Source organism: Battus philenor, unplaced genomic scaffold (assembly GCF_028537555.1).
Source record: "Battus philenor isolate CCGP_79_NKW_IND1 unplaced genomic scaffold, ilBatPhil1.0.hap1 SCAF_20, whole genome shotgun sequence".
Taxonomy (NCBI): domain Eukaryota; kingdom Metazoa; phylum Arthropoda; class Insecta; order Lepidoptera; family Papilionidae; genus Battus; species Battus philenor.
Genome location: NW_027181683.1, coordinates 5,882,521 through 5,904,020, shown reverse-complemented (window position 1 = coordinate 5,904,020; position 21,500 = coordinate 5,882,521). Strand labels below are relative to the sequence as shown.

The 21,500-nt window shown below is 32.6% G+C and overlaps 1 protein-coding gene across 1 annotated transcript; it reads right to left on the bottom strand.

The window, feature by feature from the left end:
* Window positions 1-3,075: 3,075 nt before the first annotated feature.
* LOC137922687 (putative fatty acyl-CoA reductase CG5065) lies at window positions 3,076-19,944 on the bottom strand. The gene is made up of 11 exons (XM_068765713.1): window positions 19,631-19,944; window positions 12,468-12,584; window positions 11,768-11,890; window positions 10,532-10,657; window positions 7,782-7,935; window positions 6,862-6,963; window positions 5,971-6,163; window positions 5,129-5,235; window positions 4,621-4,753; window positions 3,916-4,173; window positions 3,076-3,807 (listed from the first exon to the last, which is right to left on the bottom strand). The coding sequence occupies exons 1-11, from the start codon at window positions 19,748-19,750 to the stop codon at window positions 3,660-3,662; spliced, it is 1,581 nt and encodes a 526-aa protein (XP_068621814.1). The 5' UTR covers window positions 19,751-19,944; the 3' UTR covers window positions 3,076-3,659.
* Window positions 19,945-21,500: the final 1,556 nt, after the last annotated feature.

Genomic DNA, 21,500 nt, shown 5'->3' with positions numbered 1-21,500 from the left:
CCAAATGAATCGGGTGGAAGCGGTCTGCATCCAGCGTCTGCAAACTTAATAATATCATCTATCCACTTTGTGGGCCGACGTTTAAATTACGTTTAGTTCCAAAAATAAAAAAATGATATACGAAAGTTATATTGAGAAAAGGTTTAAATAAAACAATTGAAAACTTTACATTGTTTTTATTTTAATATATATGGAATAATAAATTAACCCCCCGTGTATATACCGACCTATCACCGAGATACGTTGGCTGCCTACGGACTCTCCCCGTCTCGTTTTGGCTAGTTCACTAATACACAGCGTCCCTTTCTACATGCAGATAGTAACAACACTAGTAATTTATTTCTTCCCGGTATTTGTAAGTAAATTAAACAACGTCACCAAGTTTTCCCGAGTTCGAGTTGCTTAAAAAATGTTTTGACAAAAAATATAGACATCATTACTTACATTATAGTACAAACAACATTTGGGTATATTGAAAATAATGAAATGATAAATGTGCAAGAGGATGCCGCATTAAAGACCAAGCCAAACCGTCACCAGGATCATCGAACATTGAGCATTTTGTCAACCAGCACAACAAATATTTTAACATTCCACCAAGATTTTACAGATTGAAATACCGTAGCCATAAACCATTGGCACCTATGCAAATAAAATTAAAGCAGTTTCACGCGATTTTTGAACAGATTTATTAACGCCATTTTATTGCGAAATAAATATTTCTGTAAGAAAAACAACATCTTAGTCAAAAATGTATTTTGTTAAAAATACATTAAGACTAATGCTTCAATTGAAATAAAAATCTGTTCAGAAATCAACACACATATCTCTGTATGATTCTACACAAAGAAACTTCTTTCATATCACTATACTTCAATTTAGTTTCGCGTAATTAAACGCTATTTACACAATATTGCCTTGTACTAAATTGTATTTCCAAATAATGCTTCATTAGAATTACAAAAGCATTCATGAACGCAAAATCTATACAAGCTCTCCATAATTAAAAAAAAAATAAAGAAAGTAGAAGGTTTTTGTTCAAAATGTACATATAATATACTTACAAGCGAAAACAAATGTCTATTCAATATTTCGCAAACTCACCTCCCATTAGGAATCAACTCTTAAATTACGCTAAGGGAACTTAAATAATTTATTGTTGTTAGCATTATAAGAATGTGGAACCGATTTTGGCAACGAATTTTGACCCTTACCTTTTGACTATTCCTTGTGAATTCGCTATTCTTTAAAACCACAATGAAGACTATGGCCGAGAGTTCTCTGCTAAGACGTTTAGTAAAATCGATTCCAAATTTCGGTTGTAGCCGCTGTGACAATTCCAACTAGCACGAGAGCAGAAGCGTCATGCGTAAAACTTAAACAATAAGAGAAATGCTAACACTTAAACAACGTGTCGTATAAACTTAGGCAATACTTAACAAGTACAACTTACACCAAACTTGGATCAAGTAATAGAAGACATTGCTTTTTATATGGCAGATAATGGTTGTAGAGTTGCAAGGTACAAAGGAAGCAAGAGGTGTTTCGTCAAAATCAAATTCATTCGTCAAGCGAGCCGATAAAAAAAGCTCACACGTCCGTCACACATCAGACAAAGTTTCGCTAAGGAAGACTATCAGCATTATAGCTCTACACGCACAAATTCCAATCCCATAATATCCAGGCAATGGTCGCTGCCTCCGTTTTCAAAATTACATCTAGCATAAAAATAACAAAAGGTAAACGGTAGCGTATTCAAAACGAATAGTTTATACGTATCTATAAATACTAAGGAAGCATCATGAAATGCAACGTGGTCCTAAAATACCCATCCTACGCAAAAATATCAACGATGCATTTTCGGAAGCGAATGATTAATTGTAGCGCATTTCATTTTCAATACACTGGCAACATTGTAATTAATTCATCGAATGCTTCTTGCCTCTCTATCAACTTTCCTTTTACAGAAATATCTAATGATTTAGGTTTATGATTATCTGAACTTTTACTTTTTTATTGAATTGTAATATTTGCATATTTAATAAGCAATATTTTGCTTCTAAATTCCCGTTCCCCTTATTTTTAACAAGAACCAACCGAACATCATTTACATGACTTTTGTCGAGCATTATTTTCGTATATGCTTGAAGAATATTTTTGTCTAAAAATATAAAGTGTGTAGTGAAATGCTGGACGTCTTGTTGCCTTTGCCGTCGTAGAAACTATCGCAGCCGAGTTTCCACCACGATTTTAATTACGATTTCAAATATATAAGAAATAAAGGAGTATTTAAGCAATTTGATTGATTTTTTTACCTAACTAGGATAAATAATGTTTATAATAATTTAAACCCAACCCCTGGTTTTACAGTAGGAACGTAAGAGCATGTTTGTTGGTATACTTTTAACAGCCATGATTGTTTGTTCAAAAGTACCACTAAAAACAAATTAAAGGCTGATTTAAGGAATGTTTACAGGAACAAGAGAAAAAGACTGAAACTGTAATTAAAAAGACAAACGAAATCTTAGTTGGATAGAAAATGAGATGTTTCATGTAAGAAAGCATACCTACAGAGGAAACTGTCATCGGAAGAAATAAAGATCTATTGTTCTTAATGAATCTTGATGACCCCATACAAATACCTGACAAATCCTGAAATGCACCTCAAAACGGTTATCTACACTCTTTTGTTTCGTAATGCATTTAACAATCATTTGTTTTCTCTCAATATTACAGAAGTGATCCGCATTGATTTACACAATTCCGCCTAAATAATTACATATCGGCTAATTTTTAATAATTTTGAGCTTTTATCTTTTAAATATAATTAATAGCGAATATTGTTCCAAAAAAATATCTTTGAAAAAAAAATAAGTAAATGGAATAGTCTAAAAATGTATAATAGATTAAATATTTTTTTAAACTCAACGAATTCGAAAGTTAATAACAACTTCTTAAACAAACGGTACAAGTTTAGATATACAGAAACACACGTTAAACTCGTTATAACTACCGTAATATTTTAAATATATACTAAAAATTAAAAAGAGCGTTTAATGTTCTGGCAGGAAAAGAAATATGAACACGTTTGTTTTGAAAAGAGACAACATTGCCATATGCCCATCGCTAATTTTATTACGGTAATTATAAACGTTGTATTCTTTTTAATTAATAGCATTACTGTATTGTGTATTTATTACTTCTATGCGATAACAAAGTTTGAACTTTATAGTGGAAAATACTTATTGAGCTGAATTATAGGTATAAAATTATTTGGAATTAACATTACATATAGTCAACATCATAACAGAACTATCTTCTAGCGTCTGAGAAGGGAAAATTTCGCTACCCGAAAAAACCTTTAATGCCGCAATGACAACAATTTGAAGGTTACAAGTCTCGTTAATGTTTTAGTAGAAGCAAAATACAATAGCTTTTATGAAGCTTACAAGAGAAAATATTCCTAAACCAATTTGTCGTTACCATCTTATTTAATATCTATTGGTGTCAACTTTCGCGGGTCTTTGTCTGGCTGCCATTTTGTAACAAACGTCAGCTTTGAAAAGGTACCTTATCGCAGCGAATACGAAAGCAAATTCCTAACTTTTAATGGGGCGCTGTCAACGTTGCGTGCTTTTGGTTTGTAAAAGCGCGCAACATCAGGCGATGGCGAGGAGGCGTGCAGCCCGCGTTAGATACTCAACGATGTGGCGCCATAGAGTTCGCAAGGCGCTGCAGCGGCTAAACAGGAATCTCCACAGGAAGAACACGGTCGCCACTTGAGTTATAATGTGCACTATGTGTAACCTGTAAACAGTAATTTTTTTGCTCCAATATAAGACTATTATGAATTCAGTAATATTGATTGTTAATAAATTTAAAATACTACGTGAGTTTGGAGAATATAAAAAATACCTTCGAAGCAAGGCTCGTGACTTGGGTAGCGTTTCGGGGCTCTCTTTGAAGAGGAACCTCCTAATACCGAGCACGTAGGACTCGATGTAGGCGTCCCAGTTGATGTTGGTGACGTCGAAGTCGAAGGTGGCGCGGTCGTCGGCGGACAGGTAGCCGCACAGCGCCTGCACGTTGTCGTCCGTGAAGGCCCATTGGCGGGTCGTGAAGTACTCCAAGCACGCAGACGCTTTCTCAAGCTTATTTTGCACTCGGACCATCCTTGAATTCGTGAAGAAATTTATTAAGATACTTCATTCAATAGAACTGATGTTATCATAATTCTTTAGTTATCGACAATACTACCAGATTGTCGTTCGCAGAAAAAGTTCAATGGTCCCGTGGATTGACTGGCAAGGAATGTTGAAATGCCGTTAGCATTAACACGTCTCTTGTCCTTGTTTTAATGAAGGCTGAATGAATAAAGACTTTAATGAAGTTTAATAAAAAATGCAAGACCAGAAATAATACAGTCGTTCGCGTTAAGAATGCAGTGAATCATAATTTTAAAAATAAGCATTCGCGTTAGAAAAGTACACCTTTTATGGTCACAGTGACCATTTGGTTACGCGCGTGGTTTGGTTAACGGACAACGACGAATTATTGTATTTTTAACGCACATGGACTCTAGTGTAGTCATACTATAGTTTAATCTATAATGCTACTTACATAGGTTTGTTGCCTGTGGCTCTCGAAACGATGTCCATCAAGTTAGCAGGCACGCGGTGCTGAAGCAGAGTCAGCACACCGTGCTTCAGTCGATTGCTGGTGATATCGCCTCCCGGGTACCAAACCACTTCTCCTGTATCGTGATTAGTTGTTTGTCAGTACTAAGATAAAATGGGATATATCGGTTGGTTACTTCTATTTACGGATCTTCTAATTGCTAATTCGATATTGCAGAGAAATCTCAGGCATGGCCTTCTTCATTTCTCGGTGTACGATGTGAAGGTCGAAGTGAGAGACCCATATACAAAACCACGAAAGATTTAAGATTCCCATGATTATGCTTTTTGTCCTACATGGTATTATGCGGTCGTTACACAAACTAACGTATTTATTGGTGAAACAAGGCGTCCTTTTATTTTAATATATTTACGTGTTCATATTTGTTCTAAGAGACGATTAACTTGTATGTATAAAATGCAGAAAAATATGGATTCTATTAAATACTCACTGAAAGGATGTTTTCTCATGTACTTGAAGCTGGTCTTGACAAAACGTTGCCACGTGATCGGGTTCTGCTGGCCGGTGCAGCAATTGTACACCACCACACCATCGCCTCTGTAAACGCGATAAATATAAAGTTATTAGTTGTTCCCAACATTGCTTATATTATTTGGCATACGTATCCTTATAAAACCAAAACGTATATTTACTTATGATATTTAAATATATAAACAGCGTATGTTGACTATTGTTGCATACAGATTTAAATAATTCTATTTTATATATTATATACGATAGATATGATAGACACGGGAAACACGACCTTATGCTAGAAGATCTTAGATCTACAAAAAATAAACATTAGCAATTAATTTACCTTAATGTTACCAAGAGTAAAAAATAAAATATTACTATGGTAAAAACAGTACTTTGTGTAAGGTAGAGGGGACTCTTCTAGCACAGGTTTTCATAAACTTAAAAGAAAGGTTTCCCAAACGTACCCTTAAAGAATTTGTATATAAATAAATAAAAGTGATTTTTTTATTTCAATCTTTGTATCCTTTTATATTTTAAATTATTTGAGAGAAATGTATAAGAAATTCCCACCGAAATACTGACTCCCTAGTAAGGCTTAGGGCCTTGAGATTTAGAAGGAATATTTCTTTCACCTAGTAGAGATCCTTAACGTAACCGTAACCTTACTACGGATTTCACGAAATTCTTTCTGCACAGGGGTTGAAGCGTCGTTCATTAAATTCGCGAAGCGGACGGCGGATAGTCGAAAACTACGAAAATGTATATATCTGTAATAAACCATTCATAATCATTCCATTTTAATAATGATTTTACCGTTTTAAATGCGTCCTCCATGCGCAGACGATCATCAGGTTGATGACGGTGTCGACGGGCACCAGATCAGCCACGCGGCTGCCTGTGCCTAGCATGGTACGGAAGATGCCCTTGCCCACCGCTGCGATGATTCCATTCGGCCCATTCCAGTTGTCAACCCACCCTTTCACTGGCTCCCGAAGTGAAGAAAGTACTGTGTAATTGAACGTTGGTTTACGTCACGTTCGCGTTAACGGTGGAATAAATCGACATTGTCCGCCGGCCTAGCCACACCCCGTAACCAATCAAATTATTCTTAAATACCGCATTCGAAAGTGAAGCTGAAGTGCAGTCTAAGATAACACTTAGGCCGACGGACAATGATGATTCATGTATTATCAACGCAAATGGACTACAGTTTATAAAATAACGCTATAATTTCTAATAATTTAATCATATTGTGCATATATCTTGATACAGACGGTTTGTGTTCCCGCCAGGAATAGATCATTACTAAATTACGTATTTTGATAAATTCTTCAATACCTTATGTGAAAACAAAATCAGGTAAGGTACTGTTACATTTAAAATATTTTATATACTTGCAGTTTGGCAATAATTTTTTTTTAATATAAACAATATACCTAAAAATTATCTTTGAAAATCGAATGCAGATGAGGTATTATTCTTGAACATGTTGTTATGCTGCAACATGTAAGTAATATTTTTGCTATAGATTTCGTAATGACACCACGAATATAATTGAATACGGCTTTAAATTCAAATTTAGAACTATATTATGTATGCATGTAAAATGAGATATATAAATCAAGGCATGTGATGAATGCAATCAACATACTAGTTTCGAGTGGGCATATAAAGTATAAAAATTAACTAAATAACATCACAAACCTATGGATGGTCTCACGATTGCAACTGGTAGATTTCCGCATTCCTTTATAAGCATATCTTCTGCTAGGGCCTTTGTGAATGTATAAGTATTAGGCCTGTCTCCTGTAAATGTAGAAAAATAGAAGGATTGATAACACAAGGTAATCTCTTTATATACAACTCATAGGATGGTTGGTTATAGGCGTTTAAAAGTCTTAAAGCGTTGCATGTATAGCTCAAAAAACTTTATACCTACTTTCAAACACTATAACCAATCGTTATTTTAAGATCTTTAACCATCGTATTAAATTAAGATTTCATTTCACAAGGTTACGGTAAGTTATTGCAACGAAAATCCTGGTGTCTGGGTTTTTTTACGAATTATACTAAAACGTTCCCTGCGTGTTGTAAAAATCAACCAAAAGAGGCAAAGTGGTCCTTATCGTTCACTAAAACATAAACCCGGGAAGAGCATCAACATGAGGTCGCCTCGTTTTACTCTTTAGCTCATAAAGGGAACCGGGAGAGTTCCAGCTTGTCCCCGAGATATTTTTCGCACAGTACTAAGGAGCACCATACCGTAGAATATAGACCACGTGTCTTTTTAGTAGGTAGAATTTCCATATAACCTTGCCCTCGTCTGAGAGGGGTATAGTAACAGATTTCTCTTCCAAAAAAAAAAAAGGTTTATTGGACCTTTCGTATGAAGTGTAAGACACTCGGTCTCGAAGTAGGTCAGTGCACACAAGCTGGTCATGTGTGCCATCGATTACATCAATTAGAAAATATAGCCATAAGTTGCATTTTCACCATTAAGTAAAGTTGATGTCGAATAAGTTCGCTAAGTGAGAGACCTAGCCTTAACCACATGCAAAACCGGAACCGGTAGGCTGAGCGAAGTCTGATAGTGTAATTAAAGCAAAAAAAAAAAAAACACTGACCGACTAAATCCGGTGTGATTCTGTCCACTAGATCGTCAGGAAGAGTTTGAACAAGGGTAACAACGTGCTCGGGGTGGGCGGGCGGCGCGTACACAGTCTCTTCCACTTGCTCCCTCTCACAATTGCAGTACGCCGTGGACACATGTACCAGCGCCTGAAAAACGTAACCGACTTTTAAGAAGGTTTTTATAAATACTGTTCTTGAGTTTCAAATAAAATTACCTCAAATATTAGTTCGGCGATTTTTAGGCAGTTTAAAAGAATTATATCATCATAGTCATATCAATAAAATATCATTAGAATATATTTGGTAAAGTTATGGCTATGTTCTTACAGATAAATAATACCTCTTATATTTATAAATGGCCAAATTAGGAAGCCTCTTAATTTAATTTATAAAATAAGTATCCAAACAATTATTTTTTTTTACATTTGGATATTGGAAAATTAAACATTGATATACGGAAAGGCTTTTATAAGCCAATGACTAATATAGATATTGCCGTGACTTTTATTCTACTGCCAAGCAACTGCAAATGTTGTGTATTCTGTTTCGGAAGGGGCTGTAGCTATTGATATTATACGGGGGACCGCAAAGTAATGTCGCTTTCTTAAGTTAAAATCACACGACTGCACTTTTACCAAGTATTTATTTCTAATTAATAATATATTCACCTTCGTTATCAACAACCTTTTGCTATCTAGTATACAACGTCTTCCAAGAACGTAATGAGCTACCAAACGACAATCAAATATCGACATCGCAGAAACGACAATAATTTCCGGTCCCCCTAATACTTGATTAATTAGATATTTCTTCTTATGTCCCGAGATAATGAATATCAAATTTTTCATTTCATATCCTTGGGTTTTATATACATGAACCTGGTAAAGATGAAATATAATATATAAACAAGAAGTTACAATGAAAAATTATTCACCTCTTGCATTACGACAAGTAAAACTTTTTAGTTATTAGCTACTAAATGTTGTTGGCCCCGAAATATTTGTTCATTATCGTAATAACCAGATAATATTTCTTTTTTTATTGTGTAATTGTTTGTGGAAAAGAACTTATCCGTCAATTGCTCTAAATTCTTTCTAATAAAATTAAACCGTGTTGCAGCAAAATTATACACAAGACGACGATAAACAAATTGGTAGGAATCAATCAAATCAAAACAATCAAATAGTAAAAATAATATATGATTAACAATTAAATTGGCGATTAGTGAAATAAATATGCAGCAAAGTAAAGAATGACAATAAGATTAGTTAATATTCGTAAAATAAAATGCCAATAATACAGGCTATTCAAATCAAAACGTAGCATTTCAATGTATTGAATCAACGAGTTTTAATTTGAAAAAAATGTTATTTTGTTTTTACTGGGCAAAAAATCTATTAAATAAACGACTATTCTTTTTATGCTACTTATCGATTTAATTGATTGCGTAGGTTTTTCCAAGTATCAAGAAAATAAAATTAATCATAAAAGCTTTTACGCCGTTGTTTAAATTTTTATTTGAAAAAAAAAACATGTTTTATTTTCGTAATAAATTCTAACCTTGCTTTTATTTAAGTGTTGTGTATATGAAATAATGTCAATGTTAATAGTGTACTTAAAATGAGCAGTATATTTGACACAAGAAAAGGCGATTTTTTTTAAGAATTGGGAAAAAGTATCAAGAATCAGTTGGATAAGAATCTGTTTTTACAGTTACGCTGCTTAATATTCATTTATTGATAATATTATCTCCTTGTTTCAGCCCGTAGACTCCTACTGCAAGGCATAGGCATTTCCCAAAGATATCTACGTGGGAATACACTTTGGGTATGGGATCGCAGTGTAGTATTATGGTACACAAAAGACGCTTTTGCCCATTTTTTTAGAACAGTTTTGTGAGCAATGACAATCCTACGTAATTAATGCACAAAATTTGAATTATATAACATTATTTATAAGGAATTGAACCGCAACCTACGATCCCGAGTCTCAGTCTTCTTTTGCAGGGCTACCACTGAGGTTTGAATGTCTTGAAGTAGACGTCTATGGTCTGAAACGACGGCTGTCATTTCTCTAGTTCTCAAGTTACGGATTGCATGAATAGCTCTCTATTTTTAATAAGATTTAAAATGTGGTAATGCGTTATAAGTATTTTACACCGATGAGAATTTTAACTGCCATAATGTAGATATAATAATGTAGCGAGGCAGACCAGTATAAACTTTCATACAAGAAATCTCTGAATAAATTGTAAATAAAAGTTACAAAAGAAAAGAACGACAAGGTTTATTATATTATTTCACTACAGACATTTAAATATAATTTGAAAGGTCTGGAATATATTCGATAACAGATTGTGCGGTTAATTACCGTTATTTTAAAATAATACAATACATATATTGATACGTAATCATATATATTACACACATACACACACATATATATCTATATTTATATATATGTTATGATAACAACACAACCAAATTATAAGTATTTGAAGTTCATTGAAAACCAAACTAAAACTTTCAAACGATCTTTACACCTTTAAATAGGTCAGCCATCTTTTTGTAAAATTCCATCGTTTCAGTAAATAAGTTTTGATGGGAAGAAAAGGTTTCTATTTAGTTAATTATACCACTTAAAATAATTCTGGCTATTTAGGATAAAAAGAACGTTTTCAGAGATATATTTTTTGATAAACGAAATATATGAGACGTATGTCAAATAATAATATAGAGCTTACCTCCAACCCCAGCATACGATGGCATAACTGCACAAGTTGTTGTGTTCCGAGCATATTGATTGTGACGGAGAGTTTTAATTTCTCGTCGAATTTAACCGTTGCAGCCGAGTGGAATACTACGGACACCTGTACCAAAATACATATTTTATACAATTATTTACTTTAATTAACATAAGTCAAATATAGAATATATAATAGTCAAAACATAGAATTGAATATATCTCAACATTGTCTTATTAGGGTCGTTGGATGACGCCGGTTGTAGGCCGCTTCCAACCAGTTCCATTGGAAATCTATGGAAGAAGACTGTGTCTAGGAATGTCCGAAATGATTACGATGATATCTCAATATTTGACTAAAACTCATATGCTACGATGTTAATGAGAATAAGAAATAACATTTTATATGTAAGCGAACATTGATGAATACATACGATTAAGTTTATAAAAAAAAATATTTCCATTGAAGTTTTTATAAAATTAAATAAACAACGATACACTAATATACACGCTTTTGAAATATATAAAAACCTGTATACAACATGAGCTTTAAATATCGAGGTATAAAACTAAAGGTCATTTTTGTTCATTAAAACATAATAATGCTTGTAAAGCTAGAATAATGTTGTTTGACAGCAGCTATAGACAATTTAATAGTACACGCCTAGTCTTGCTAATATTACGAACCTTACTGTGGTATTCGACAGTATTATAATTATATTCAGAAATTATGGAAAAAGAAGAAGAATCCGTAAAGACAGTGAGCAGGCCACATAACCCGCAGAACTGTTGGCTGTTGGTTCTGGAGTAAAGATTTGTGCCAAACCATTAAGCACTGAGTAGAATGTTCACCTACAGGGTGGACAGACAACCGTTTTAAGCTTGTGAAAAGACTGCATCCGGGCCACATGTGTTTAGTGATTTTATACCCAGTAGTGGATGACTTATGGCTGAAATGATGTACAGGAGAAGAAGAAAAGAATGATGAATAGGAGGAGATTAGAGAAAAATAATTTTGATTGTGTTTATGAGTGTCGCATTTATTGAAATTTTAAATAGCAGAAACGAATGAAGAATCGATGTACGCCATATGACTTTACACTGAGTGTATAGAATATATAAAACAAAGATCTATTGCATAACCGGACCAACGTCCGCAGAGTAAAAACATGTATAAAAATAAATCGCAAAATTTTATTTATAACAATGACTAATATTCGCTTTAAAAAATCCTCACCGTTTGACAAAGCATGGCCTGGTCCGCTTGACTGATGCCGAGTTCTGGTTCTGTGATATCTCCGACTATAGGCACGATCTTGTTCAGCTCTTGTGGCCGTTCCTTCCTTAGCGTTTCAAATAACTAGGGAATTACATATTTATTGTTATATTAAAGATTGATATGCATTTGGAATTAATCTTATTCTTTACCATTTTTGGCTCCACCTATTATTTACCACATAAAATTTTTGAATAAAATGGTTGACCCAACAGAATTCGTAACATCAAAGGTGCATATCGTAAAGTAATAAAAAAAATTTTTGAGTGAATTTTTTTTCTTGATTGTTGTTGTTAATATTATAATTAATATATTTAATATTTATTTTAATATTAACAACGATAATAATCTATTAAAATATTATGTTACTTTCAGTGGAAGATTTTAGTATAATAATTTAGTTAATTGAGTTAATTTCTTACAAGTCTTTTTTTTGGTTTTAATTGTTGTTAAATGTTGGTCACAACTAGTAACAAATGTTTTAATCTTTGTGTAGGGAAAGAAAAAATTCATTTTCACAATTTTCTTTACAATTTTTATGTTAATTAATTTGGTTAATTTTTTTCTGTTTACTCCTTTCATATGCTTCTTTAATTTATTGCACATATGAGCAGAGACAAAATAGTAAATTTTTGCACCAAGATTAATAAAGATGGCTTACCGGTGACTGTGTGAGTTCCGTGAGACGCGACGCAACATCCTGTCCACGCTTAGGCCGCATCAAAAGGTATATTTTCTTGATTTTTGGACAACTTCTTAACAGTTTCTCGACCAATACCTGAAATTTTATAAGTAAAAGTAAGATGAAATGCTATGTTTTTTTTTGCGTTTGCCAATATGTATACGCTGTAAAAATCTTTGTTAAAGTTGAAAATCATTAAATAAATAAATGTAGACCGTTTTTCGATAGACGGCATTAGTAAATTTAATGTATAAGGTTGTCCTTCCATATTGCAATATAAACGCGATCTAATTATTAAAAACAGTGCCCCGCAACCGGTGTGCTATGGCACACTGGTGTGCCGTAGGTCGGATACAAATGTGCCGCGGTGAAAACTAATAAATTAAAATTTAACAATTTTTCACTATACATATTTTGTATTTAAGACACATTAGCACGTCACAATCACTCGTCTCTCGGATCTAGCTTTTGGTGTTCTACAAAATTCTAGTGTGCCGTAGATAGGAAAAGGTTGCGAGATACTGTTGTAAAATATTATGACCATTTTTTTTTCATTGGATCCATTAGCATGTTTAAAAATCTTTCATTAATAAAAGTTAAAACATTCTTCACTACCATTACAACCAAAGGAGAATGAGCGCAACAGAATATCAGAACAAATTGTTCTGTTAATGGACTCAATGTCTTGAGTGTTGTACCTGATCTCTCTATAATCGAATCAATGCTGTGATTTGTTTTATAGTCTTTTCATAAACACGACGAAGATGAAACCTGCTTTAGTAAGCCAATCACCGAATATGTTACTAATATCATGGAAATCCTCGAGTTAGACCGGCATGCGACCTTTCATCTGGTATTTTCATTCATTCATTGACCGATTGAAAATTAGACAGAAAACTTTAGGAACTATTTTACGTAACGCTAGTCTTAAGAAGCTCGTGTGTCCGTATCACATAAGTTGACCAAAAATTACTTTTTGGTTTCAAGCTTATAATTCCTAACCTTTCGAAAAATATCAATTTTTGAAGAATAACAAAGAAGCACCATGCCCTGTTTAACAACCAAAAAGGTTTTTCTTTGTATTCGATGAAATTGAAAGGCAATTCTGCTCTTTAAGCTGCTTACACTTAGTTAATCATTCAATTCAGACATGTATAATACAACAAATAAATGATCAGATAAGATTAGGCTACTGACGGTAATAAGAATCTAGAATTGACCAGTAAGATGTTATGTTCCTTCAACATACCGCTAGGCTGCACACATCTTTAGTACGTGACAAAACCTGGCATTAAGCATTTGCAAAACTTTTTTGTATTAAAACACTGTCCTTAGAGAACACTTGAACAGGAGCGTATTAATTTTTTTTGTGAAGAAAAAGGAAGTGCGAATTGCAATTGCGTATTTGAAATAGCAAAAAAAATATGGGATGAAAACAGCTTATATTTAAATCCAGTCACTACCACTGTTATCATTTGGGACCACATTGAGATGTGCTAGTTTGTAAATAAAGGGATAGAAAGCAGTACATGTAAATTGTTTTATTGAATTTTTGCTCAACTGTATAGATGCTTACTTTGCAAGTCCTAAAATTCTCATTTGTAAATAAAAATATAAGAGAATTACTTATACATTCATTTAATTAAATATTTCTCGTGTTTTTAAGTATATCTATTCTGTACAAATATAAAAAAAAACGTAGGCACGGGTAAATTTCATTGCTTGAAATAATAAGGCCGCATAGAATCTTTATCTTCATCTACACATATTATAATAGTAATTGATACAGATTTGTTATTTAATCTAATTAATTGTTGCAGTTTTAATCAGATTATAGAATTTCATTTGATTATGCTTTTAGATATTAGATAAAAGATATTATTTTTATAATACTCCATCTATAAGTTAATAATATAATAGATTTTGTATATTGTACTCTTTTGTTGAACTTTATCATCTCTTCAACATCATTTCAGCCTTAGGACCTCTATAGCTGGACATGGGCCTGTACTGCTGCACATAGGCCTCTCTAATGTATTTTCAACACGAACGGTTTTTCCCCCTATCTTTATTGGGACAGGGACTTCATTTTGCAAGATTATTTTTCTAAATTTTCTTATATTTAGGTTTCCTTCTTTCAAATTTCACAAATTCTTCCACTCTACATTCTTATGGGTGGATCTCCCACGCTGCGCTAAATAATCCATGGTCTCGACTTTGGAATCTTAAGACCTGAGCGGCGATCAGTTCTGCATGCTGTGTGGATATGCCACCTTAACTTGCTAATACAATCTCATGTCAACAATTCGAATTAGATAAATATGAATAGGCTGTTTAAATTATTGATTTACACAGAGGACATCGTTTTTATTCTTTTTAGCCGATAGACGTCCACTGCAAGGCCTATTCTAAAGACTGCCACGGTGATCAGTCTCGTCCTGCCCGAATTTAGCGAATTCTCGCGACCTTAACTTTGTCTTCGGTCCACGTAACAGGCCTACCTACGCCGTGTCTTCAAGAACCTCTTTAGTTAAATATCATTTAAAGAGAAGCTTGTATTATTTTTGAATGAGCTTACTTCAACTGATCAATGTTGATTTTTCACGAGCCAATATTTTTTTGTTGCCTAACATGAATATAAATATTTCTGAATTATGTTATACGCTGTCCATCATTCATAGGTCTGAAAATTGTTCAAGTATTCTGATTTAAAGAGAGATTCGTACCTAATAAAATTACTGGACTGCAAAATCGTAATGCTACGCCAAAGTTTGTGTTTTAAAATTGTCAACATTTACACATCTGTTTCCTTTGAGAAATAAAACAATCATTTAATAATAGTGAAACACCTCCAAATCAGACATCTTATATTAATATTAGACAATTAAAATTATTATTAATCCAAGTGACTGAAGAAAAATTGTTGACTTTAACATTAGAATAATTTATTAAGTGACGAGGATAATATTACTTTTTATAAAGAAATGTATGTATTGAGACAATAGATTGATTACTATTTGATATCTATATACAATTCTTAGATCGCTTCTAATAATAAAGTTAGCTTTGCACACTTAACAAAAACGGATAGTAATAGAAATAATGAAATAATTTGTATTTGTATGGGTGAAGCTTGACTACTTCTCTTTGTTTAATTAATTTATTTGATACATAGCGATAAGAATAGCAACCGCTAAATATGAACATTGCTGTACTCTTAACAAAAATGCCATTTAATTTGATATTCTATTTGATTCTCTTTAAAAAGAGAATTGTGTTTTTCATTTGTATTTTTTGACTATTTTAAAGAAAAATATATTATTTGCGTTATTGCACTAAATCGTGCTCTCCGTTTGTATTACTAGAAATGTCTCTCATACCTCTAGGATCTCATACCTAAATAGATTATTTTTGCTTCATTTTATAAATGTAAATAAAAAGGTTGTCACCTGAATTATATGAGGTACAAGTCGAATGAACGACTGTCTCAATTATAAAAGATATACTTTAATCTGAAAATAACCATAGGATAACAACTCATCTGCAACATTTCTTCATTTTTTTATTGCAAATATCACCTAATAATATACTAAGCTATTACGACAAATGTAAAAAAACTGTATTAAGTTTTAGTTGTATGATTATCAAAGAACAAAGTTACCTGTATTATAAAGATTACATTCTACGGATTAACATTACTGGGTAACAGGATTATTCCGAAGGTTCATATACAGCATGTTTAATCTTATTTTTTATATTTATCTCGAAAAATTTATATTCTTTCCTTAATCATTAAACATTTTTTATTTTAATGTTAAGATGTTTTTTTTAATTATTTTAAGGTTAATGTTTTTGGAATAAGTTTCTACTATTAATTAAGTCATCGGATTTTTAAAGTCATCATCAGAGTTTTATAATCCGTAGGTTTTACTATTGTTTTATATTTAATTTACTCTTTAGCAATATTTCTCTTCAACATAATCACTAATATAACTGGTTTACTTACCAACTTTCAAATAACTACACTACTAAATCTGTGCGTTTACAGTTAAATAGAAATTTTCCAAATTTTCAACAGAAATTTTCAAATTTCGAAGAATATTTTCATCATATAAAAGCTATACTGTTTGTATATAGGCATTTTGTCGTAATGCTTTGATAGCAAATTCAATAAAATATTAAAGCTAATAAAAACCAAATAGAACACATTTCATTCTTTTAACATATTTCTTACAATTTTGCAGCATGAGTGATGTACTCGTATGTTACAATATAATTATTTCGTGGTGACTCAAGAAGAATATTTATTTCGTGGTTAATAAAACGTTAATTATTACAAAGTTAATACATAGACTTTTAAAATATCTTATATTATTTATGTAACAGAGTCATTTCAGCCATTATAATGTATTTCAAATCAATAACTGGCCAATGCTGAACAAATCTAGACGACTTCTTCAAAATATAATTTACATAAATAAAATATTCTGACTAATTAACTGATACTGGCAGTTAAAGTTAGTTGAATGCCATCCAAACAATTCAATGCAAAAATCATACCTCGATAATGCTTGTAAAATGACTATGCTCTCAAGTTTTACATTCTTATCGCAGATGACCTGTATTTTTATATAAAATTACCCAAGTATTAAACCCCTGAACTCATTTTATTATAGAGATAATTATATAATTGAAGACTAAAACTACCTACAGCAATAGTGTGTTCAGATCAAGGTGCAAGATGAAGGACAGACATTCACATGCAGTTTCTTTGTTTAAATTAAAAACTGCCTGTGATAGGAAAAATGTTTGCCAATATTTTTTTACGAATAGGATTCAGATATAAAGGTAATGGCAAATGTGTATGCAATATCCTACATCCTGTTCGAAGCTGGAGTGTTAATAGCTCCTCCCCTTTTTGAACTAATGCACGTTTCCTAGCAGTGATAACATTACAAGACTAATACAATTTATAAATTTCAATTAAGACATCGAACTTTTGTAGAGGCTTACCGCTACAAATGTTAGGGAGACCGGAAAGCAATGTCGCTTTCGTAAATTAAATTCACACGACTACATTTTTAATAAGTATTCATTTCTAATCGACAATATATTCACGCTCGTTATCAACAACCTTTTGCCATCTATACTACAAATTTGTATACTACAAATTTTGAATACCGGAGCGGTAAAAATCAATAGGTTTTTCTGTAAAATATGAAGACAGAAACGACATTACTTTCCGGTCCCACTAATACATCTTTATTATATAAACATACATCTTTATTATATAGATAAATCGTATTATTACAAGTGTTACAGTGGGTGCCCCACGAAATGACGGCATCGACCAATCATTTTAGGGTGTTTTCGTGATTATAAACAATACGTTTTCTATAAATCTGCTGATTATAAAATTAAAAGGATTCTTGATAGCGAAACTTAAATCGATCTTATACCGAACAAATGTCATAAAATGTTACATTTGCCCTAAAATCATACCATAGGCGGAACATCGTCTTACCGCCTTAAAAAACCTACTTTTTTCGATGAATGTATGTCATGGCTGCAAAATTGTTTATTCATTGCCTTAAACTTATAGGAAGCTTATACTCTTTAAAATTCTTGTCACTTAATTATAAAACCCTACACGAATATCGATATGTACTTGCAACGGAGGCAAGAAATTATTCACTACATAGAAATAATTCGCATTCCTTCTTATAATTTTCATTATCATTTTAATTATTTTACGGAATTCTGTGACATTAGAAATCTTTCGGTTGTTATAGGATTAGTTTGCTACGTGTTAAAAATGCGTATGAAGAAGAATATGTAAGAAATATTCTTAAACGACAATACGGTACTTAACTATCTTCTTTTTAACATCATTTCAGCCGTAGGATTTCTATCGCTGAACATAGATTCCCAATAGGACTGGTTGGAAGCCGCCAGTATCCAGCGTGTTTCGACAACCTACACATAGTCATCTGTCCACTTTATGGATAGACGTCATATGACGCGCTTGCGCTTCCTTATACGTGTAGAATGACAAGAGGCTTCACTCCCTTACCACCCAGGCTAGTATCCGTCATCTCCTGCTATATGTAATGTACAAAAAATCGTTATCATATTCCACTAGGAAGTGTATTTCCAGTGTAGTAACAAGGCCGACGGAAAATTATAACTAATTTATTTATATCAACGTTTTAACTAATTCCATAAATCTGAAAAGTAAACAAGATGCCATGCAAAATATGTCATTTAAAGGTTTTGTGTTGCACTATAATTTCTTATAAATTATTTATACTTCTAATATTTTTACTATGGTTGTCTGGCAGAAATTCTTCGTTCATTTTGCTTGTTATAATTGTTGTTATAAGACCGACCATTGTACCTTTTTTCTTTATATTTAACAAGATGCAAATGCAAATAAATAATGTAAAAATCGTCTTACTATGATTTCACGAAAGATTTATCTTATTTTTTAAAATTCTGATTATAATAACGTTTTAAAAACTATTTGTGCAGTTGGATTGATGTCGTTACTCCAAATAAGTTTATCTAAACTTTCTTAACTATTTACATAATGTCGCAAAACTTTAACACAAACGTTTCTCTTTTGGTAATGTTATGAAACGCGCTAGAAGGAAAAACTACAGTGTACAGAAGAAAAACTACAGCGATTTTTCTAAACGCGTTGGACATTAATGATTAGTTTTGGCATATTACAACCAATTCTTTCTTTCTTTTATTTTCATTAACTAATGCAGTTCTCAGTTTTGGCCGTTACATTATTATGACGCCAGTAATTATAACTATAACTAAAGCGGTAACAAATTGGAAAAACTTTTGGCCAGTGGAAAGGTAAATGGTTGCCGATCACAGCATCGCAGCCACATGCATTGGTCCGATCAGGTCCAGATGTACACACCGACAAAGACCGGCATAGATAGTATAATAAAGTGCGCCACAAACTTTCCTAAAATAGTCATTATCCTAAGAAGTGAGGAATACGACCGCAAGGAGAATGAATTATAACACTATATATTTTTTAAAAAAATGAGATCTAACAGGTTTAAAAGATTTTTATTTTCAGACTACAAATGTTTGGTGTGTCTTTATAAAACTATTTCACTTACCTTGCCCATAAAACCCGTGCCACCAGTAACAAAAACCGACTTGTCCGCGTAAAATTCAGCAACTGGAATGTATTCTTGGCTGCCAGGACCAAATTGGCTGCCGGCGAGACACGACGCCATCTTTGCCCGCGTGAGTTCTTCAAAAATTCAAACGCCTCTTCTATTTAGAATTGCAGAAGGCATCAAAGGGATTTCAGCTCTCTCTGACTTATAACGCATGTGCGTATTTTGCCTTATAGTTGTCTCCTGCGAAAATTATTTCAACAGTCTCGTTTTTTTATTACTTTTTCATCGGTAAATCAACTTGACTTCACTTAAGCATGGCGTCTTGAAATCGTCTGCAAAATAAAAATAATTTACATTTATATATACACTGTCTCGATCATGTTGTAAAAAAGAAAAAAAATCGCAACGAAAAGAAATAAACAATTTTTTCAAACGACCTTAGGTAGAATCAAAAACTTAAAGAATATTTGCTTTAAGAATCTATTCGTAAAGTCTAACATACGGATGGATGACTTCTGCCGATACATAACATCATGCATGCTTTTTTTATTCATATGACTATCTTTCTCTCTTTTTAAACTTCATCGACAACGAATTTACATTATATTATGTTTATAATTTTTGTTCTTATTTGCTTATGTATTTTTAATTTTTACCATTTCTTTTGTAATTACGTGTAATTTCTTTAATTTTACCGCCTTTAGGTATATACATGACGCTTTATGCAGGATTGTAATGAAAAATAAGATGCGTGTTTTAAAAAAAAACATTTAAAGTCAAGTACCGCTTATTTGCTGAAATACCAACATTTGGGCGTAACTGGTTTTGTTTGGGTGTGTTAATGCAGATGTAGTAAAAATAAATAGATTTACTTTACAGCGCCACTTCTTTGGATGTAATAATATTTTACTTTTAAGTCTAAAATGGTAAATGCCTTTAAATAATATAGTTATTGAAATTAACATAGATCGGTAGATAGAAGTTCAGATTATCATCAGACAATAAGTTAATATTGTGAGTTATGAGAAAAAAAAAACAACTGGCGATAAAAGGTAAAATGGTCAATATTACAAGAAAAACATGTTCGGGGACCAAAACTATCATCATCGTCGTCAATATTACAGCCGTTCTAACCTTCACAGCTGGACGGAACCCCTCCCACAGATTTATAAAATAATCCGTGCGAAACCGCCTGCTTCCTGCGTTTTCCGACAACCCTAACAAAGTCATCTATTCACTTTGTGCATGGGTATTCTTGACTTCGCTTGCCGGTCTGTAGTCTCCACTCTAGAACCTTAAAACCACAGCTATCTATCCTGCGCGCTATGTGGCTGGTCCACTGCCACTTCAACTTGTCAATCCACTTATCTATGTTGGTTCCTTTCTTGTCTCTACTGATCTCCCCATTCCCAATTAGACCTCGTACAAAAGTACCGAACATAGCACTCTTTAAAACTATTACATGATAAAATATATGACATCCACATTGTGCTCGTGTGGTAGATTAAGAGCCTTAACCCCATTCAGAGAGAAAGGTTATGTTTCAACAGCAGAAATATTACTATGGTATCTTTGTGATATTCCCGATTTAATTCTGAAAGGAAGTTGTCATGATAATTTTTGAATTGACATTAAAAGATCGTCATTAAATCTCGATCTACAAATTACTAAAAATATATTAAAGAATATATTTAGCAATGGACGTCCTATGACTGAAATTATAATAATGATAATGTTTAAGAAAATCTCTCACCATTTTAAATTGTTTGTAACAGCTGATTTGTCATTGAAAAGGGGTAATTTATTAATGTAGCAAATTTATTTTATTACTTTACTATTTGTTGTGTCAGAAATAAGATTTATT